This window comes from Cyprinus carpio, chromosome B9 (genome assembly GCF_018340385.1).
Source record: "Cyprinus carpio isolate SPL01 chromosome B9, ASM1834038v1, whole genome shotgun sequence".
Taxonomy (NCBI): Eukaryota; Metazoa; Chordata; class Actinopteri; order Cypriniformes; family Cyprinidae; genus Cyprinus; species Cyprinus carpio.
Window position 1 is genome coordinate 17,651,810 of NC_056605.1, and position 17,854 is coordinate 17,669,663.

The 17,854-nt window shown below is 36.9% G+C and overlaps 1 protein-coding gene across 3 annotated transcripts in view; it reads left to right on the top strand.

Annotated features, from left to right (window-relative positions):
- LOC109111021 (ubiquitin-conjugating enzyme E2 E1-like) overlaps nt 1–17,854 on the top strand; it is a 164,009-nt gene that overhangs the window by 142,486 nt on the left and 3,669 nt on the right. The window contains exons 1-11 of one of the 3 annotated variants that reach the window (XM_042731243.1): nt 11,418–11,495; nt 11,931–12,070; nt 12,150–12,304; nt 12,408–12,546; nt 13,674–13,785; nt 14,204–14,267; nt 14,632–14,839; nt 14,970–15,115; nt 15,221–15,339; nt 16,168–16,292; nt 17,025–17,122. In XM_042731243.1, the coding sequence (XP_042587177.1) occupies nt 15,225–15,339; nt 16,168–16,292; nt 17,025–17,122 (338 nt within the window). In that variant the 5' untranslated portion in view covers nt 11,418–11,495; nt 11,931–12,070; nt 12,150–12,304; ... (4 more) ...; nt 14,970–15,115; nt 15,221–15,224. Of the gene's footprint in view, nt 1–11,417; nt 11,496–11,930; nt 12,071–12,149; nt 12,305–12,407; nt 12,547–13,673; nt 13,786–14,203; nt 14,268–14,631; nt 14,840–14,969; nt 15,116–15,220; nt 15,340–16,167; nt 16,293–17,024; nt 17,123–17,854 lie in introns of those variants that run through there. The other 2 variants (XR_006155614.1, XM_042731244.1) reach the window with 2 other exon arrangements.

Below are 17,854 nucleotides of genomic sequence, written 5' to 3' on the forward strand. Positions count from 1 at the left end.
CAGCAGGAGGACCAGTTTGCAACTATTAGATCAATTGGCAACTTGATTTGGTATAAAAAGAGCCTCTCAGAGTGGCAGTGTTTCTCAGAAGTCAGGATGGGCAAAGAATCACCAATTCCCCCAATGCTGCAGCGAAAAATAGTGGAGCAATATCAGAAAGGAGTTTCTCAGTATCATCATCTACAGTGCATAATATCATCAAAGATGTCCAAGAATCTGAACAATCTCTGTGAGTAAGGGTCCAAGGGCCGGAAAATCCATACTGTGGATGCCTGTGGACTTCGGGCCCTTAGACGGCACTGCATCACATACAGGAATGCTACTGTAATGGAAATCACAACATGGGCTCAGGAATACTTCCAGAAAACATTGTCGGTGAACACAATCCACCGTGCCATTCGCCCTCGCCGGCTAAAACTCTATAGGTCAAAAATGAAGCCATATCTAAACATGATCCAGAACCGCAGGCGTTTTCTCTGGGCCAATTTAAAATGGACTGTGGCAAAGTGGAAAAACGTTCTGTGTTGACGAATCAAAATTTGAGTTCTTTTTTGGAACACTTGGGACGCCATGTCATCCGGACTAAAGAGACCAGGACAACCCAGTTTGTATCAGCGCTCATTTCAGAGCCTGCATCTTGATGGTGTGGTTGCAGGAGTGCGTGTGGCATGGGCACTTCAGAGCTGTGAAATGGCACCAGCAATGCTTGGGGGAAAAGGGTATATCCACGTTCTAGAACAAACAGATCTCCCATCCGGCACCGTCGTACTGGTCTCTTTCAGGGAAGACCTTGCATTTTTCCAACATGACATGCCAGACCCTAACCTGCTCAATTACAAACTCAGGCTCCGTAGAAGATGATCCGGGTAGTGAATGGCCCCCAGCCTTCAGTCCAGATCTTTCACTCCATAAGATAAACATTTGGCGCATCATACAGAGGAAGAATTCGACAAAGAAGACCTAAGACAGTTGAGCACTAGAAGCCTGTATTAGACAAGAATGGACAAACATTCCCACATTCTAAACTTGAGCAACTTGTCTCATCAGTCCCCACATTTGCAGACTGGTAGAAAAAAACAGGGGATGCCACACAATGGTAAACTGGCCTTGTCCCAACTTTTTTGAGATGTGTTGATGCCATGAAATTTAAAATCAACTTATTTTTCCCTTAAAATGATACACTTTCTCAGTTTAAACGTTTAATGTCATCTATGTTGTATTCTGAATTAAATATTGAGATCTGAAACTCTCACATTGCATTCTGTTTTTACTCACAATTTTTGTACAGTGTCCCAACTTTTTTGGAATCGGGTTTGTAGAATGTCCCAAATCATTCCAGCTGATTGAAAAGAATCTGCTCAATAATGGTCGTAAAATGGGTATCGGAGAAGATACCAGTTTAATATATTAATTTAATATAAATAGATGATACTTTATGAGTAGAAATAAAAGTTTCTCGATTTCTTCACTTTAAAATAATGAGGAGCAGCATATTTTCTGAAATAAAAGGGAGAAAAATTGCAATATAGTAAAGAAAATTCAAGTTTCATAAAAATTGAAATGGCACACAGACACATTATTGCAGTGTCATTTATCAACTACATTACAAATTATTATATGTAACAATGTCATGTTATATAAATTAAAACAATACTGATACATCATTTTCATTTCCTTTCTCATACTCTGATGATATGAAATAATAAAATTTTCAAAAATTATTTGATTCATAATTCATTTTTCTATCTAAAGGCCTGATCCTCCCACTATGGATAATAAACCCAATTAATTTACTAAATGTAGTGGGTTGTTCGTCTGTTAGCCTAAAAGTCAGCTTAATTTAATAAAATCATTTCACAGACATGAAGAGTTACAGACTAATGTTTTTTTTTTTTTTCTTCTGTGCATTATAATGAAGGCTTTATAAAACTGCACAGCATTTTTAGCTTTTTAATCAACATACTCCGTCCTACACTAACTACACACACATTTCTTATCATGTACGTCTATGAAAGACGATCAAACCAATCAGAGTAAGTATGGGGCGGGGCTGCACGTGCAACCCCGCCCCAGGTGCAGCCCCGCCTCGATCTGCAGGCTGCAGCCGAGTGCTTCTCCGCATGCGCGCTAAACACCGGAACACAAGAGCACCCTAACGGAAGCTAGAATCCTTCTTGGCGCCGGGAAAAAAAGCCGGAGCGGTTCGTTACATCATGCGAAGCCTAAGAAACGTAGGCTACAACCTTAGAGAAGTTTAACAACACTATCATTCTGCCTCGGAAAAGATGTCCACATGGTTGTAATTTTACGTTACTCAGCATCGTGTGATGTATACTGGAAAGCGTAAAAAAAAAAACATTAGTTTATATGACATTGTAAGTTTACGACTGTAAGGGACATGAAAAACTCGGCGCGTTTAAAAATGATATATTATCCTAGTCAAACAAGCCCAAGATGTGTTGAAAACAACTGAAACACTACACATGAAGTCTTGTATAAAATGTAATTTTGTCAATCGCGAGCCAAATGACGGCCCAAAGATGCTTGCAGCAGTGAATTCCGCACCGTATATCCAAATGAGACACGGCAGGAGGGTTTGAAATTAACACCCCACTAAAACATCAGCTGTGGCGGGTAACGCTGTCAAATCGCAATAACAGGCCAGCAGCTTTCAAGCAGGGTACCAATCCTGGACCATTTAAGTAGATATATGATCATACAGTTAAGGCTTTTCTTGGGAAGTTATGTAAGCCAGATTGAGAAGAATTAGGTAGGTTTTGGACTTGTTATGGGGGTAGGGACCTCAGTCATGAATACTATTGTCTGATGATTCCTTAATTACGCATCACTAATGCAGTGTGCGCATAATCTAAGCCTTTAACGTGGTGACTGGGTTGCGTATAAGCCACACTTGGGCTTGTTTGTACAAGAAGTTAGCTTCTCCTCAATAAAAATGTTGAGAAAACTGCCAATCCTGACCCCAAACAGGCCAAATTTTATCCCACCTGCTCAAACTGATTATAAGCCCACAGTGAATTTAACAGTAAAATATAAACTGCACTTTACGCAAATCTGCAACAGTAAACTTTCGTAAGCTTGCTTCCTATTACATGAGTACTGGACCCCAGTTCAGATGTTCCGATGGGTAGACACTGGAGACCAGAGGTCTCCAACCCTTATGTTCATTCGGAGCATCTGATTAAAAATGAAAGGTGATGAGAGTTACCAATGTTATAGGCCTACAGTATCTCTTAAATATTGGATCAGTCCAAAATGCTATACACGGCGTGGTTTAAATGTGCTGGAAAATATACAAAAAAGTACTGATACACACACTGAAATAATTGTTGCCAAGTTTATGACAAAAGGCCAAACAAATGAAGAATGTAGCCAGCAGTAGCGAACTTTTTTTGCCTAAACAGTGAAATAACCATTTCACTGGACCTATTTTAAACTGAAAAAAAAAAACTTTCGAAAACGATGGCGTGGCTGCCCACGTGATCTCTGCGTATCCTTGGCGACTGTGTAACCGTATCATGAACGGTAACATGGATGAAATCTGTCGTGTATGTCGCTGTATTTGTTTAGGCATTACTCCTAATCGATATTTTCGGCCGCCTTGTTATCATTAGTTACTTTGAGTAACAATTCCACCTCATCATCTGTCCACACAAAGACATCCTTGCTTTTCCTCGCCATCATGCTCATTGTTGAACCTGCCAGTGACTAGCAACCGACTTGTTAACACTTTTACGCGCATGCCCAATGTGCATGAATGGTCACGTGACATGCGTTTTCGGTTATGTAGTGTAGACGGACAAATGTTATGCTATACCAGGGGGTTTCAACCTTTTAGGACATGCGCCCCCCCCCCAGTTTGTCTAATTTCACTCGCACCCCTCCCACCCAACATATGACCCCTTATAAAGAGACAGCAGCTATTAAATAGCCTACCCGATTCTGTCTGCTAATCAAACAACTCCACAGCTCGAAAAAGATTAATCTGTATTTAACTTAACTGTATTTAAGCAGCGAGCGCTATTGTATTATTTTACACTTAATTATTATATTTCTGCACCTGAATGCTACTATTAATGACTTTATTTGTAACTGTGTGTTGTATTCATCCATGCTTGTAATTTGTGTAATTGTTCTTGTTTTATTACTGACTTTATTAGCTAAGCTAGTAGTTTTTGCTGTGGTATAGAAGTACTTAAAGTAAGCTTTCACTGTTGATCAGAAAAATGATCCGATCCGTGACTCAAATTCCATAATATGATCTGAACCATGAGTTTTGTGATCCATTGCACCACTAATAGGTTTTATTTTAGACAGTTTGTGTTGATTGGCAGCACTTCCCTGCCGACCATGAGGCCAGCAAACACTTCCGGGCTCGTGCTGTATGTAGATTATTAAAAGTTATTAATTCTGAACGTGTCGCATGTCCATATTGCACCAAAAAATGTGACACTGGGACTACCTTTTGTTTTGCCTAGCCAACGCTACAGTCGTGCGTGTAAGGGAGTGCGATTGGATGAACGGTTCTTTGCATATATAAATTAACTGCATAAACAGGACACAGACTTAATTTGGACTCGCCGAGAATTATTACACGCTGTCAAGGGACCGGACGCGGTATCCAGCCTTACCCTTTGACAGGACTCATTTTTAATTGTGTGTATAAATAGAAGGCAGCCGCAGCCAGTTCACTGTCGGTGAATTGTCGTCGTGCCAGCGATCCAGGAGACTGCGATCATAGGTTCTATCGTGCTGCGCCGCTGCGTTCTTGTGTATTGACACGCTGTCGAAAGACCAGAAAATGTTCCGCCCCCTCCCTCCGAAGCTTCGAATTTGGTTGCTGATTACTACGAATCTTCGGAAGCTCAATAAATCCAGATGGTATTCGTTGACATCCCTTACATGTTTTCTAAATTAACTTAAAGACAACAAAACTAATGATATGACCTCATTGCCAGGTAAAAACAAAATGGTTATTTAATGGCTGCAAAGCGTGTCTGGGTAATGGGGAAGCGGGGCAGAGAAAAAAATGACACGGACTCTTAATCTGACTCAGCCCGAGAATTCAGATAAGTGATAAGGGCAGGGACAAAACTATGGCCTTGATCTGAGGACTCTACTCTTTAACAGGAGAGACTTGTTGGTTCCAAACAATAGCAAATGCTATCGGTACCTGCATTCTGCATCCGGGGTCGCCAAAAGGAGTTGAAAAATATCGGCGTATCGTCCTTCTGTCTGCAAAAATCCAATCCTTGTGCACTCCCTGTGCTGAATGAAAAAACTGTTTTTTGACCCGTCGCCACAGAAAGTTGTTATAGTATCGGAATGTGTGTGGTTCAGGATGGCTAAAATATTCAAATTACTTCAGAAGTTCAGACTGGAATTAAATACGTACAGGGGGAAGCAGCAATTTAACGATTGAGAGCCGGAGTGGACCGAGAAGCTACTGGAAATTGCTTTTGACATCGTCAATGAGTAGCCTGACCTTAAAAATCCATTTGTGATGTCGATGTCTTGTATGTTTGGGCTCTGTGTAGTAAATGCTGTTCTGTTATATTTACTTTATTTTGGTGAACATCATATGCATGACATTATACAAGCGTGGTTGCTTCACAAATACCACGTTATCATTTAGCCAATAAAATGTGGATATATACCTCAGGGGAACCATGTCAAAAAACGTGTATTTCGATGTTGACGAACACAAGCAATTGCGGTAAATGTTGTTTTGAAAACGTTAGAATCCTGATCTATGTTATATTTTATCTATATTTGAAAGTAAATACAAGAAGCGCCTCAAATTAGGTGGACGTGCATGGTCTCTCATTTGAAAGATATGCGACCCCTAGGATGCTCTGCAGTTTATAACTGGTCAAAAAGGGGAGGAGGGTCCAACTTAGAACCAGTAGTGACTGGCATCCGTACCCCATTCTCCCCTGTACAAGTTTTCATGACATGAAATCAACGCACGATGTGAAGAATCCAGGTAATTTTCCGTTTGTTTTGTTAATAGATTTTTCACAACGCAGAGCGGAAACCGGTCTGGACCAATATGGTTGCTTATCTGCGAAGAAGAATTGGCCAATGCACCAGTTCAGAGAGGGCCAGGAATGCCTTTAATGAAGTCTCTTAATTCATTGCAATAATCCTACCGTTTTCCCAAAATGTGCTGGGCTACAAGAAATCACAGGTAACTCTTTCTAATACCCACACTTCATAAAATGGTTACTAATGTTCTTGTTTCTCCATTCTAAAAGGACAATTGACAGTAATATAGGGCCACGGATGAGATGTCAAAAAACAAGATGCGTGTGCTTAAATGTAAGGTCCACTATCATCTTTTACTATTAAGTACAATATATCTAGATTTATTTATGGTTTTATGACTTTCACTATCCAACCTTGTCCAAAATACGGTTGATTCCAAAACTTGTCGGAACAGTAGGTCTTCAAAGGTAATGGTCTCCTTCAACATCTTCCAAATTAAGAAAACTTTTTTTTTTTTTTTTTTTTTTTTTTTTTTTGTTTTTTTTTACACAATAATCAAAAAGGGATCTACCATGAGCTCCGAGATGGTTCCACATATTTACGGAGAGACTTTATCAAAAGCAACTTAAAAATGAGGAACATCCAACGAAATGTATCAATTTACAAAGTCAATTGTATTTTCCATTAGTATCACAATGCCAACTTTTAAGAGTAAGTGAAACTTGTGTACATTTTAGAGCCACCCGTTTACGAAATACCAAAGGGTTAAAGAAAAGAGGAATATATTGAAACAAGCGGAGCTGATACCAAAAATGGACTGTAAAACCACCGTTTCAGGTTACTGCTTGGATCTAAATTAGTTACCACTTACCGGGGTTTATAAATATAAACAGAAAGAAACATCTAGGTTACAATTGTAACCATGGATTTTTCCTGAGAAGGGGAAGAAATGTTGGCATCTGTTAGTTTTAGGGCTATTGACTCAGGATGCCTGCTAAAATGTGACTCTCATTGAATGTTTATTGGACGCCACTCCAGAGCTCACGGATTTCTCCTACTGCAAGAGATAGGTATCTTAGATTGATTGCTCTAAAGACCAAGGGAACGCCCTGGCCTTAAGACCAAACCTTCAGCATCGCCTCCCTTGCAGGGCAGGTAAAGATGGCGAGCCTGCTTCTGTCGGCGTGCATAGTGCAGTGGTGTGCTAGTTCAATAGATGTTCACTGCTGTGTGTTTGCACTTGCGGATGGGTGAATAATGCAGAGCACACTTGTGCTCCAACTATATGGGGACTCTCATACTTGGGCTACATCCGCATCAGTTTCACTCTTCAACTTTCAGAAGACTCAGATATCAGGGAGGAAGGATGGGCAATGTAAGCAAGGTATTTTTTGTAAAATACAACATGTAAATAATTGGTGGTAAGAATATCTTGGTAAAATAGATGCAATTTTTGTTAAAAGGGGGGGGGAAATGTACTGCTCGCTTTCTGTCAAAATGTGCCCATTTGGATGATAGCCTCACAACTCATTTAAGTCGAGAGTCCGGAAGAAAGGGAAGGCCTGATGAAAGGGGATTTTCGATGCTCCATGTTCCACCATGAGAGCACTGTCCCAAACAACCACAATGTGATTTCTCACATGGACGAGGTCAATTTTAATCTGTGCGTGGCACTGGCCAATACATGCGAGCCGATTTCCCCCCTGTATGCAGGGCTTTGACATGGGGCGTTAACTTTAGTCGAACCGTCATCCATTTCATTCAGAATGGCTTCCAGCTCCTCACCAACTGGAAGACATCAGTAACCAGGCTTTCGCTGGACTCAGAGGAACCTGCTGAGCATGCCTCCAGATTCAAGCGGATTGCTTACACGAACTGGCTTCCTTAAGGATACCAGGAACTGGTCACCACCTCCTAAGCAAGTCCAACCTGGTGAACACCCGTGTAGTGTAATGTGCTGCCTTGCGCGCTGCTCACTTGTGCTCCAGTCCAAGACACATCATGAATGGGAGCCATGTGTGTCCGTCAGGGTAAATAATTTAAATTGTTGCTGCAAAAATCAACCGAACAACTTGTGCTATGACTCCTGAAGACACAGGATGGAAGAGTTCATGTGAGGTCCTCAGATGTAATAAAAGTCGGTCAAATAGAAATCTGAAAATCTATGCTAAATGGTTCTGATGAAAAAGACATCCGGTGAAAGTTCCTGAAGTTAGATTCCCGTATAGAATCAATGCCAGAACTGCGCTTTGTAGATGTACCACGTTCGGAAAGGAACAAAATTTCATTATTTAGACCGTTATAAGTGAGAACGGTATGTTGTATATAGAGTAATTAACAATAGCCTTAAACCTAGTTTAGCCACTTATAATAAATACCAGAACTATCAGTTTTACAATATTTTTTGTCCCATGTACCATTTGTTACAGGGTATTAGATCCCTCACAGAAAAATAAGTTGGAGGACCTGACGATGCTGCGGAATATGCCATGAAAACAGGGTTTGACCCGAAAATTGTCTGTATGCCTTTACACTGTGATGGTATGCCTTTGACCGAATGCACCACTTTTTTCAAAACATGTTAGGTGTTTAGAATATTTTTGAACGATCATTTTCAAACATTGTTTATTTCAAATGTAGAGACAATTGTTTCCAGCACCAAATGTGATATCTTCTTGGTTAAAAGTCATGATTACTCATTGTATTCAGTACAAATGTGAAAAAACAATTATTACCATTTAGTCAGATTGTCTATTTAGTTGTGAATTAATTCTTAAGATCAGGTAACATTTAAATAATAATCAATACAAAAATCCAGATCAAAAAAACTTTTGGCTTGACACTTTATGACTTTCTTGCAAATATCAATTATGCATGTTAAGTTCAATTAATTTTAATTTTCTCAAAATGCATTAGATCTTTATTATTAAAGGGTCTTTGAAGGACAGACAGATTGCAAGTGTGAGTGAATACTGTTTGCCATATTTACACCAAGGGAAAATTTAACAGAGTTACCACCAACGCAAGGGAAGCCAGCATCAGAATTTGAATGAGCTGAGTGTCATCCGCTGTACATAGCGTTCAGGTAACGATACTGATGCTCATGATCACCTAATAACAAATAGAAAATCTATGATTCACCAAAACAAACCCATAGAAATTTCAAATCAGAATGAATGGTTGTCGTGTCAAGCATAGAAAAGCCCAGGATTGGTTGTACACTTTTTGTTTGCTGCTTTTTATCTTAACAGTGTATACATCAAATGGAACAGAAAGATGATATTGCATGATTCCGAATAAAATATAACCAAAAGTCTAATTCCTTTGTATTTGCTACAAATATATTTACCAAATTCTCCCATACCTTCGGAGTTAGGTGCTCATCCATGACAAGTCATTTCATCCTTGTGAATGATTTTTCAAATGAGTAACACGTACTCTTCCTAAAGTAATAAACCATCCAAAATCTTCTCGATATGTCACCATGGAGGCACAAAAACCAGCCTCCTGGTAAGTCTCACAGGTATATTTGCAGTATATAGCCACCAAGGTTGTTGTGTGGCCAGGGTCACACATCCGCATCAGTCATCTTGTTTTCTTATATTTGTTCAATAGGGAGACTTTGAAAATCAAAGTCAACCTTGAAAGTGATACACTGAGAGAATGTGACACTACGGCTTTCTCTCGAAGTAGTATACCAGCACCAGTTCTTCACATCAGGTCACTGATGCTCATATCATGATTATTTATAATTATATATGTTCATGCTAATTATTATTTATTATTATTATACTTCTGATTTACTATATTGTTTAAAATATCAAAAAATCTTTCAGTATTGTTTCCAAGATTAAACGTGTCTTTTTTTTTTTTTTTTTTTCTTCTCTCCAGAGGCGAAGAATATAATCATCATGTTGACAAAACTAAGTGAGCTTGGAGAGTCACAGAGGATTCAGTTCTACAGTTCCTCTCTGTCATCATTTGATAATGAGAAACCAAGTCCAAGTCTTTTGTTTCCAAAAAGATGTCAGACCCCTCCGTGAAGCAAACAGAGAAGGCCTAAGTGTTGTTTCTGTCAACGCTCCTATGCCATTGTATGTTAAAAAAAACAAACAAACAAAATTATCATTTCTATTTTGTCAAGGTTTGATGCTTGCTGATCTAAAACCTGGGTCACCTAGAATGGGGTGAATCCAAGTTGCAGACAAATTACAAATGCAGCTTCATCCACAAAGGTTTATTCAAAAAGTAGCAAAATCACAACAAAGATCAGTTCAAAAGCACAGTCCAACAGAGAAAAAAAAATCAGTTCAGATCTAATAGATCGCACCACACACACCAAGGCTGTTTCATTAATTTAATTACTGGGTGATTTTTTTTGAAGTCGTTAGAGACATTCACCATGATAAGATGATCATCTGTGTCTATGGACACATCCCGGTACCAAACCATGAGAAATAGTGGAGCTAACTGATCCACAACTTGTAATTACCAGTAACTGTTTCTTGACAGCAGGTTTGAGGCCAGCAGCTGCAAACGTCAGAGGCCCAGTATTATTTTTTTTTTTTCCTCAGTGCAACTATTGATAAAGATTTTTTTTTATTTTTTTTGTATTTTGTCCTATTCTTTAGAAACGAAAACACTGTGGAGATGAATTTAAGAAAGTGGTTGCATATATTAGGAGACTGAGTGGATGCAATGCTTTGGCTCAAAGTTTATTCCAAATGATCTGTGGGAACTTGCATGTAACCCTAGAAACCAAAAGGTAGGTTATTGTATAATAAAAAAAAGTGCAAATTATGCACAGAATCGTTATCATTGAGATATGTTACCCTGAACCACAAAACCAGTCTTAAGTCGCTGGGGTTATTGGTAGCAATAGCCAAAAAAAACCATTGTATGGATCAAAATTACTCGATTTTTTTTTTTCTTTTATACCTTTAATAAAAATCATTAGGATATTAAGTAAAGATCATGTTCCATGAATGATATTTTGTAAATTTTCCTACCGTAAATATATCAAAACTTAATTTTTGATTAATAATGTCTGCATTGCTAAGAAATCGTTTGGACAACTTCAAAGGCGCTCAGTCTTTGGATTTTTTTTTTTTTTTTTTTTTTTTTTGCACTCTCAGATTCCAGATATTCAAATAGTTTTCAGTATCTCAGTCAAAATATGGTCCTATCCTAACAAACCATACATCAATGGAAAGCTTGATTTTCAATCTCAATAGAAACACCATGGTATAATGAGCATACTCGCACCCTAAAGAGCACGTTATCTTTTAAATATTTAAGTTTAATCATAAATGTAAAATAAATCCTTTATTTTCATTTCAGATTGCTGTTGTTGAGGGTCTTTACTTTCTTTTTCCGAGAGTTGTTACCAGATCGTAATGAAACATCATCAGGTCCAAAGGTCATTGAAGATGGTGATGTTTTTGAATATGGCAAATATTTGCTGGGCTTACTTGATTACTCAAGGACAGGTATATTTGCAGGGTTTTTTTTTTTTTTTTTTTTTTTTTTTTTTTTTTTTTTTTTTTACACAGCACTTCAAAAATCAGTTTAGAAGCTGTTCAGGAACTATTTTTCGTTATACTAGCATGGAGTATAAGTACTGCAGCCTGTTTCTTCAATAACCAGACTGTAATGTGCATCTTTAAATGACCACATGTGCTTTATACATTTAACAATTTTGTGAAGAATATTAAATAAAGCAAAAAGAAAAGTTATTTATCAGACTTGACATCTTTTAAAGAAAAAGTAAATACAATTCATATTTATTAATATTGTACAAAAAAAAAAATTATCACTAAAAATATACTGTCTTGGTCTGTTATATTCACAGATACTAGATCTGCAGTGATTGTAGCAGTCACTAAAAATTTGCTTATTTTATTTATTTTTATTTTTTAATTCAGGATGAAAGTACTGATCTGAGAGACCTTTGCTACAATTTCCTTGAAAGCTTATCCTACTGGCCAGCGGCTGTGTGAGCCAGTGAGAGTACCAGGGACACCAGAAGTATTTGACAGGTCATACGTACTGGAAAAAATCACAGGTAAAAGCTGGAACTGAGATGTTTGTTATACCATCATCTTAATTCATCACCGCATCCATAATATGAGGTTTTATTTTAGATGGTGTAAAAATTCCAAACTGTGATGAGGTGAATCTGCTGGAGTCATCGATTCAAAGAGCTAAAGATATCGAGAAAATTTTCGCTTAGTCTTCCGGCATCATTTGATAGGTTTCCATTGTGGATCTTTTATAACAGCACCCCACAAGGTTGCAAGTATGTCATGTTTAAGAGTCTTAAAACTTTAATATAATAATAAACATATCATATTGGATATATAAAACAATATTACATTTTTATACAAAATGCCTTTTTAAAGCTTTCAGATTGAACAGAAAGAAAACATTTTCAGACATGTTTGAGGATGTCAAACGGTACAGTCACTTGATTGTCACACCACCACTGCAAACTGGCAAATATGGGAACTGAGGTTCCTCGGTTGGTGTATCTCAGTGAAGGTCCAATTTTTATATTGTTTGAATGCTAATAGCTAAGACTGTTTAATTGATTATACTGTAAATATTGGGGCTGCCCCCTAATAGTTGACTAATCGTTATTCAACCAGAAAATGCTTGGTCGATCAAAATTTGTATTAGTGGTAGAAAAAAAATCCACATGCAAAGTCACAGATCGATAACGGATAGTCTATGTGGTAATGCGGGACATCCAAATGCTCGCCTGTCATCCATGACCTCAAATATGGCTTATCTGAAATATATTAGCAACATTACATGGCCGCTCAATCTAATGTTAACCTATAGAAATGCTTGTTGTTCAAATGTCTATGCGGAGAGTGGAAGCTGAACAGTAGCGCACTCATTGCAGGATAAGTGGAGGCGCTGGTGTGGTCACTCTTAAAATACTCCCTCATTTTTGGTCATACAGATAAGAGTAATGCATCTTTTGTTTATTTGTGTGCAATCACAATGATGTGCTTTCTGCTGTCTCGGTCTCTGTGAACTTAAGTATGAAACTCATGTATATCTTTTGCCCTACAGACATTAAAAATATATAGAGAGTGAAATTTCTACTTTTAAATGAACCAATTCAAATAGAAACCAAATATTCTCTGATTATGTAATCTGTATGAAACATGCATACAGGCGCATCACTGTGGAGATGATGAGTTAGTCTCGCCGACTTCATCTCTTAAACCAAAAAAACAAAGAAAGCACTAGTTAATCAAATTATTAAAATGTTAATGAAGTCTTCTTACTGTTTTTGCCTGACACATTCATAATCAATACTTCTGCATTGCGTTGTGGCAAGCTTTATGCGTGTGGTTGAGTGCTTATTAGGCTATGCAGGCAATTAAAGGCCCATTATAATGATTTAAATGGTTTATTGATAAACGTGCAATTAGTCGACTAATGCTTAAAATGAACGACTACTGGTCAACCAGAAAAATCCTTAGTCGAGGGCATCACAACAAAATATACAAGATAAACAACATAAATAGATTTGCATCTAAGTTTCGGTTACCTGAGTGTTAAAAACATAATAAGATTTTTTTTTTCCTGTTTATATTAAGCAAAATATATCAATGTTGTCATATATTCTGATCTAACATTGTTTATCTATATAGATAATCTAGGTGTTTACTTGAGCAAAGACAAGGGAGACCCGTTTAAGATTTGGGTTTATGACTGTCTGTCTGGAACAGAAACATAAAAAATGTGGAATGATCTGGCTAAAATGTAAGTATATATTTTCCTATAAATGACAGGGGCTATGACATTATAGTATTTTGATAAATGCCAATTCACCAGAGTAAACATTTAAGTTTTCCTATTCAGTTTAAACAATTTTAAATGGTATTTTTCTGCCAGTTTTACCATTAGCGTTCTACAGATAAACTGCAAATAGCCTGCAAATAAATTGGTTCAATGAAAGCAGATTTAAACATCTAACAATAAAAACATTGAAAACCTTTTACATTAGCTGATCAGCTTAATGGTTTGTTTATTTTATGTATATATTAAAAAAAAAAAAAAATTGATTTCAAATTGACTTCTTGACTGAGCAGCTCTTTTAAGCTTTTACATATTTGTATGGTTTACGGTACAAATTGTATAAATAATTACTTTCTCCTTTTTCCAATTTTACCCCTATTAGACTCAATGATACCAGAACTGACAACACTGTTGAAGTCAGTAAAACCCCCAAAGAGGCAATTGTGGTAAGTACTAGAGTTTGTAATGTTTTTTGTAATGTTTACTACTTTCAAATGGCTATAATCCTTAACTGTGTCAGGACACAGCAGTTTGATTCATGCTTTACTTTTTGAGGGGAAGTCATAGTGCTTTACAAAGCTTTTATTCCCCATAGCCAGTTCACATAAAAATTGTTACTGTTAATAGACTTATTTAAATAGATATGAAATCATTATTTTTGTATGTTCACTTATAAACATCAAGTTAAGTAATTTAAAAAATCAAATATTACTAATAAAAAAATGATATAATAACAAATTATACATAGTGCATAATTTACATTGACATACAAGCGATTAATTCAAATGAATTCATTAATGCTCTTATCAGGTGCTCTTTGATTCAAGTTCTTCAATGATGGAAGAATGTTATGACACTGCCAGTCAGATGATGCGAATTGATGCCGTCAAGCAAATCTTTGACAGCTTTTCAAACCGAAGTATGGCATATGATTTTCAGCACGTCATCTGCCTTGTGATGTTTAACGACAAAGTTAAAACTCTTCTTAAATTCACAGAAAATTTGGAAAACCTTCAAGGTATATTTCTCCTGATTATTAAACAATCTTAAACCTTATTACACTCTGAATTAAAGAAAAAAACATTTATGATTAATGCCAATTGTATAATTTTTGAATCAGTGTAATGCATTTGTTTTTTTACATGTAGGAGCAAGTGCATGCTATTGAAGCATCTGGGTACACTAGGTTATATGATGCACTTGTTCGTGGGATCTCAGAGCTTGAAAATATCAAGAAAAGTTTTCCAGCTTGCAGATGTCGCATCTTGTGTTTGACAGATGGCAACGATTTCAGGTGTGTGTCTTTGTGTATCTGTTCCTATACTACTTGAATTGATGGTCTTAATGTTACTACACCAGCTAAAATGATTATGGATAAAATTTTTTGTCTAATCTACAGTTCCATGAGTAATCCAGTCACCATTGCCAGAAAATTGATGGCCAGCAATATTGTGGTCGATGCAGTTATTGTTGGCAAGGCAGATAACACCGTTTTACATGGAATCAGTTATGTAACAGGTTTGTGTGTGTATATTACCATTTTTCTCTTCTACTAATTTTTAACGCACAAAATTAACTCCAAATACTGTTTCTTATTTAAATTAGTGTATGTTTTTTATATATATGTGACTGTATTAGTACACCGTTCTCAGAACAGCACTGTAGCTATGGTCTGGAATCTACTAAATCAACAATCAAGACACTATAATGCACAAAATGGTGTAATAATGCAGATAAACAATATATGCACAATACAGATAAAAGCACAATACATTAACAAATTTAGGGCAATAAAATAAATTACAGCAAAATCCCAGATGCGTAAATGTTAAGAAAAAAAATTGTATTAGTATTTATTTTGTTAACGTATCTATAAAATATATGCAAACTAAATTTTTACTTAAGTTTTTCCCAGTATTATTTTGCAAGTTTTTATAACGTTGAGATTAATGCACCATGCTACCCATTTGGTACGATAATGCCAGAGTTAAAATGTTTCCACTGGACACAGATTAGGCAAAGTATTCTGTAACGAGCTTGCAACTGCAGTAGGTGCAGTAGAATCTATGTGCAGATGTTTATTGATAAAAAAGACAAATCCAAACTTTAGGCAGGGAATTGTGATTAGGGTAATGCAGAGGTTGATAACACAATGAGAAGACGGAACTCAATCCAATAATCATGAAACAAAGGCCATAGAACTGGTAATGCTATGCTAATATACCATTCACTTCCTGTTTGTTTCAAGGGCCTCCTTGCATGAGCCAAATCTGAGTTTAAACTGCTGTAGTTAAACTCAAAGGAGTGTGCACTTTTGTTGACATATTCTTTCTCTGTTGATTTTAGGTGGATATTGCTTTAAGCCTGAGAATGCAAAAGCTGCCCTAAGGCTTTTTGAGATTGAAACAGTCTTGTCCATGGAGCTGAGGGCAGAGAGACGAAGGGTACCTGTTTCTTCCATAAAAACAGAGGTATGAAATGAAAGCCATTACCTACCATACATTTACAGATAATGGATATTCCTATATTTTTAAATGAAAGTCTCTCTCTTTACATAACCTCCCCTAGTAAAAATTAAATATTCTAATAATGTATTTGAAATGAATTGATTTCATGGTATGTATACTACAAATACATTTACATATTTATGTACTTAAAAATAAACTGCAACTGTGCTTAACTAAACTGGTATATTTAAAATCTGTTAACTTGGAACTACATTTGTACTTGATGCACTTCAATTGTGCGGAAGTAGTTCTGAAGTCCAACTAAAGATGAAATGAAATATATTTGATTGTGCTGAAATGGAACTATTGAAAGAACACATAATCCACACCAAAAATAACATCAAATCAAAAACCATTATTACCTCTGAAGTCGATTAACGCGTATACGCGTTTTGGGGTATTTTCTCCTGATAAATGTCAAGAAATGTGCATTGTGCACAAGTATTCCAAATAAAGTTATTTATTTATTTAATTTTTTAACATCAGTAAGTCTTGAGCGATATTTGAACTATACTTTGTTTGAAATAAATCAATTATAAATAATAAAAAATAAAAAAAAAAATAAATTATACCAGCAAAGGTACTTTTTTATGTATATCTGAAAAAAAAAAAAAAAAAAGGATTTCTGCAAATGTTTTTGTGGAAAATGTCTATCAACAGCAAGATTAGATTTTTTTTTCTTTTGTTTATCAATAGGAAGACTTGACCAAAATTTTTGCCAGCCATGGCTACGATGAAAAACCAGAAATGAAGATTCCTGCTCAAATCACTAAGAAAGCGGCCAGGACAGAGAAGTATTATTGACTGTCCACAAATTCAGACTACAAGTCCACCTTTTATTTATTTTTTTAACACATGAACAAGAGTTTGATATGGCTCTATCCACTTAAGTCGTGACATATCAAATACTGTTTCCAGCTCTAAGCCTTTACTCTTTTTCATGCAGGCCTACTGTTTATTTATAGCCAAGCTTCTAAAAAGTTACAATGTGCATTTGAGATCTAAAATAGTGTTTGGACCCAGAAACTATGACGTGTGATGAATTGACAAAATAAGACTTGACAAATTACCATCACAGTTGTTGATATAGAGCCATATTGGCCAGCAGCCATATCACCCTGTAGCCCAAGACTGGTTGCCCACTGCGACATCCTGGCCAAATTCGCCCATTGGCCTCTGACCATCATGGCCTCCTAAAAACTCCCCATATGCTGGAGGGCAGCAGGGGGTGCTCACCCTGTGGTCTGTGTGGGTGCTAGCACCACAGTGTAGTTACAAGGACAACCATACTGTAAAAAAGCACTGTCCTTCGTATGAGACGTTAAACTGAGGTCCTGACTCTCTGTGGTCATTAAAAATCATTGGCGTGACCTCGGCATCCTGGCCAAATTCGCCCATTGGCTTCTGACCATCATGGCCTCCTAAAAAAAACCCATATCTACTGATTGGCTTCATCACTGTCTCCTCTCCACCAATAAACTGGTGTGTGGTAGGCGTTCTGGCACACTATGGCTGCTGTCACATCA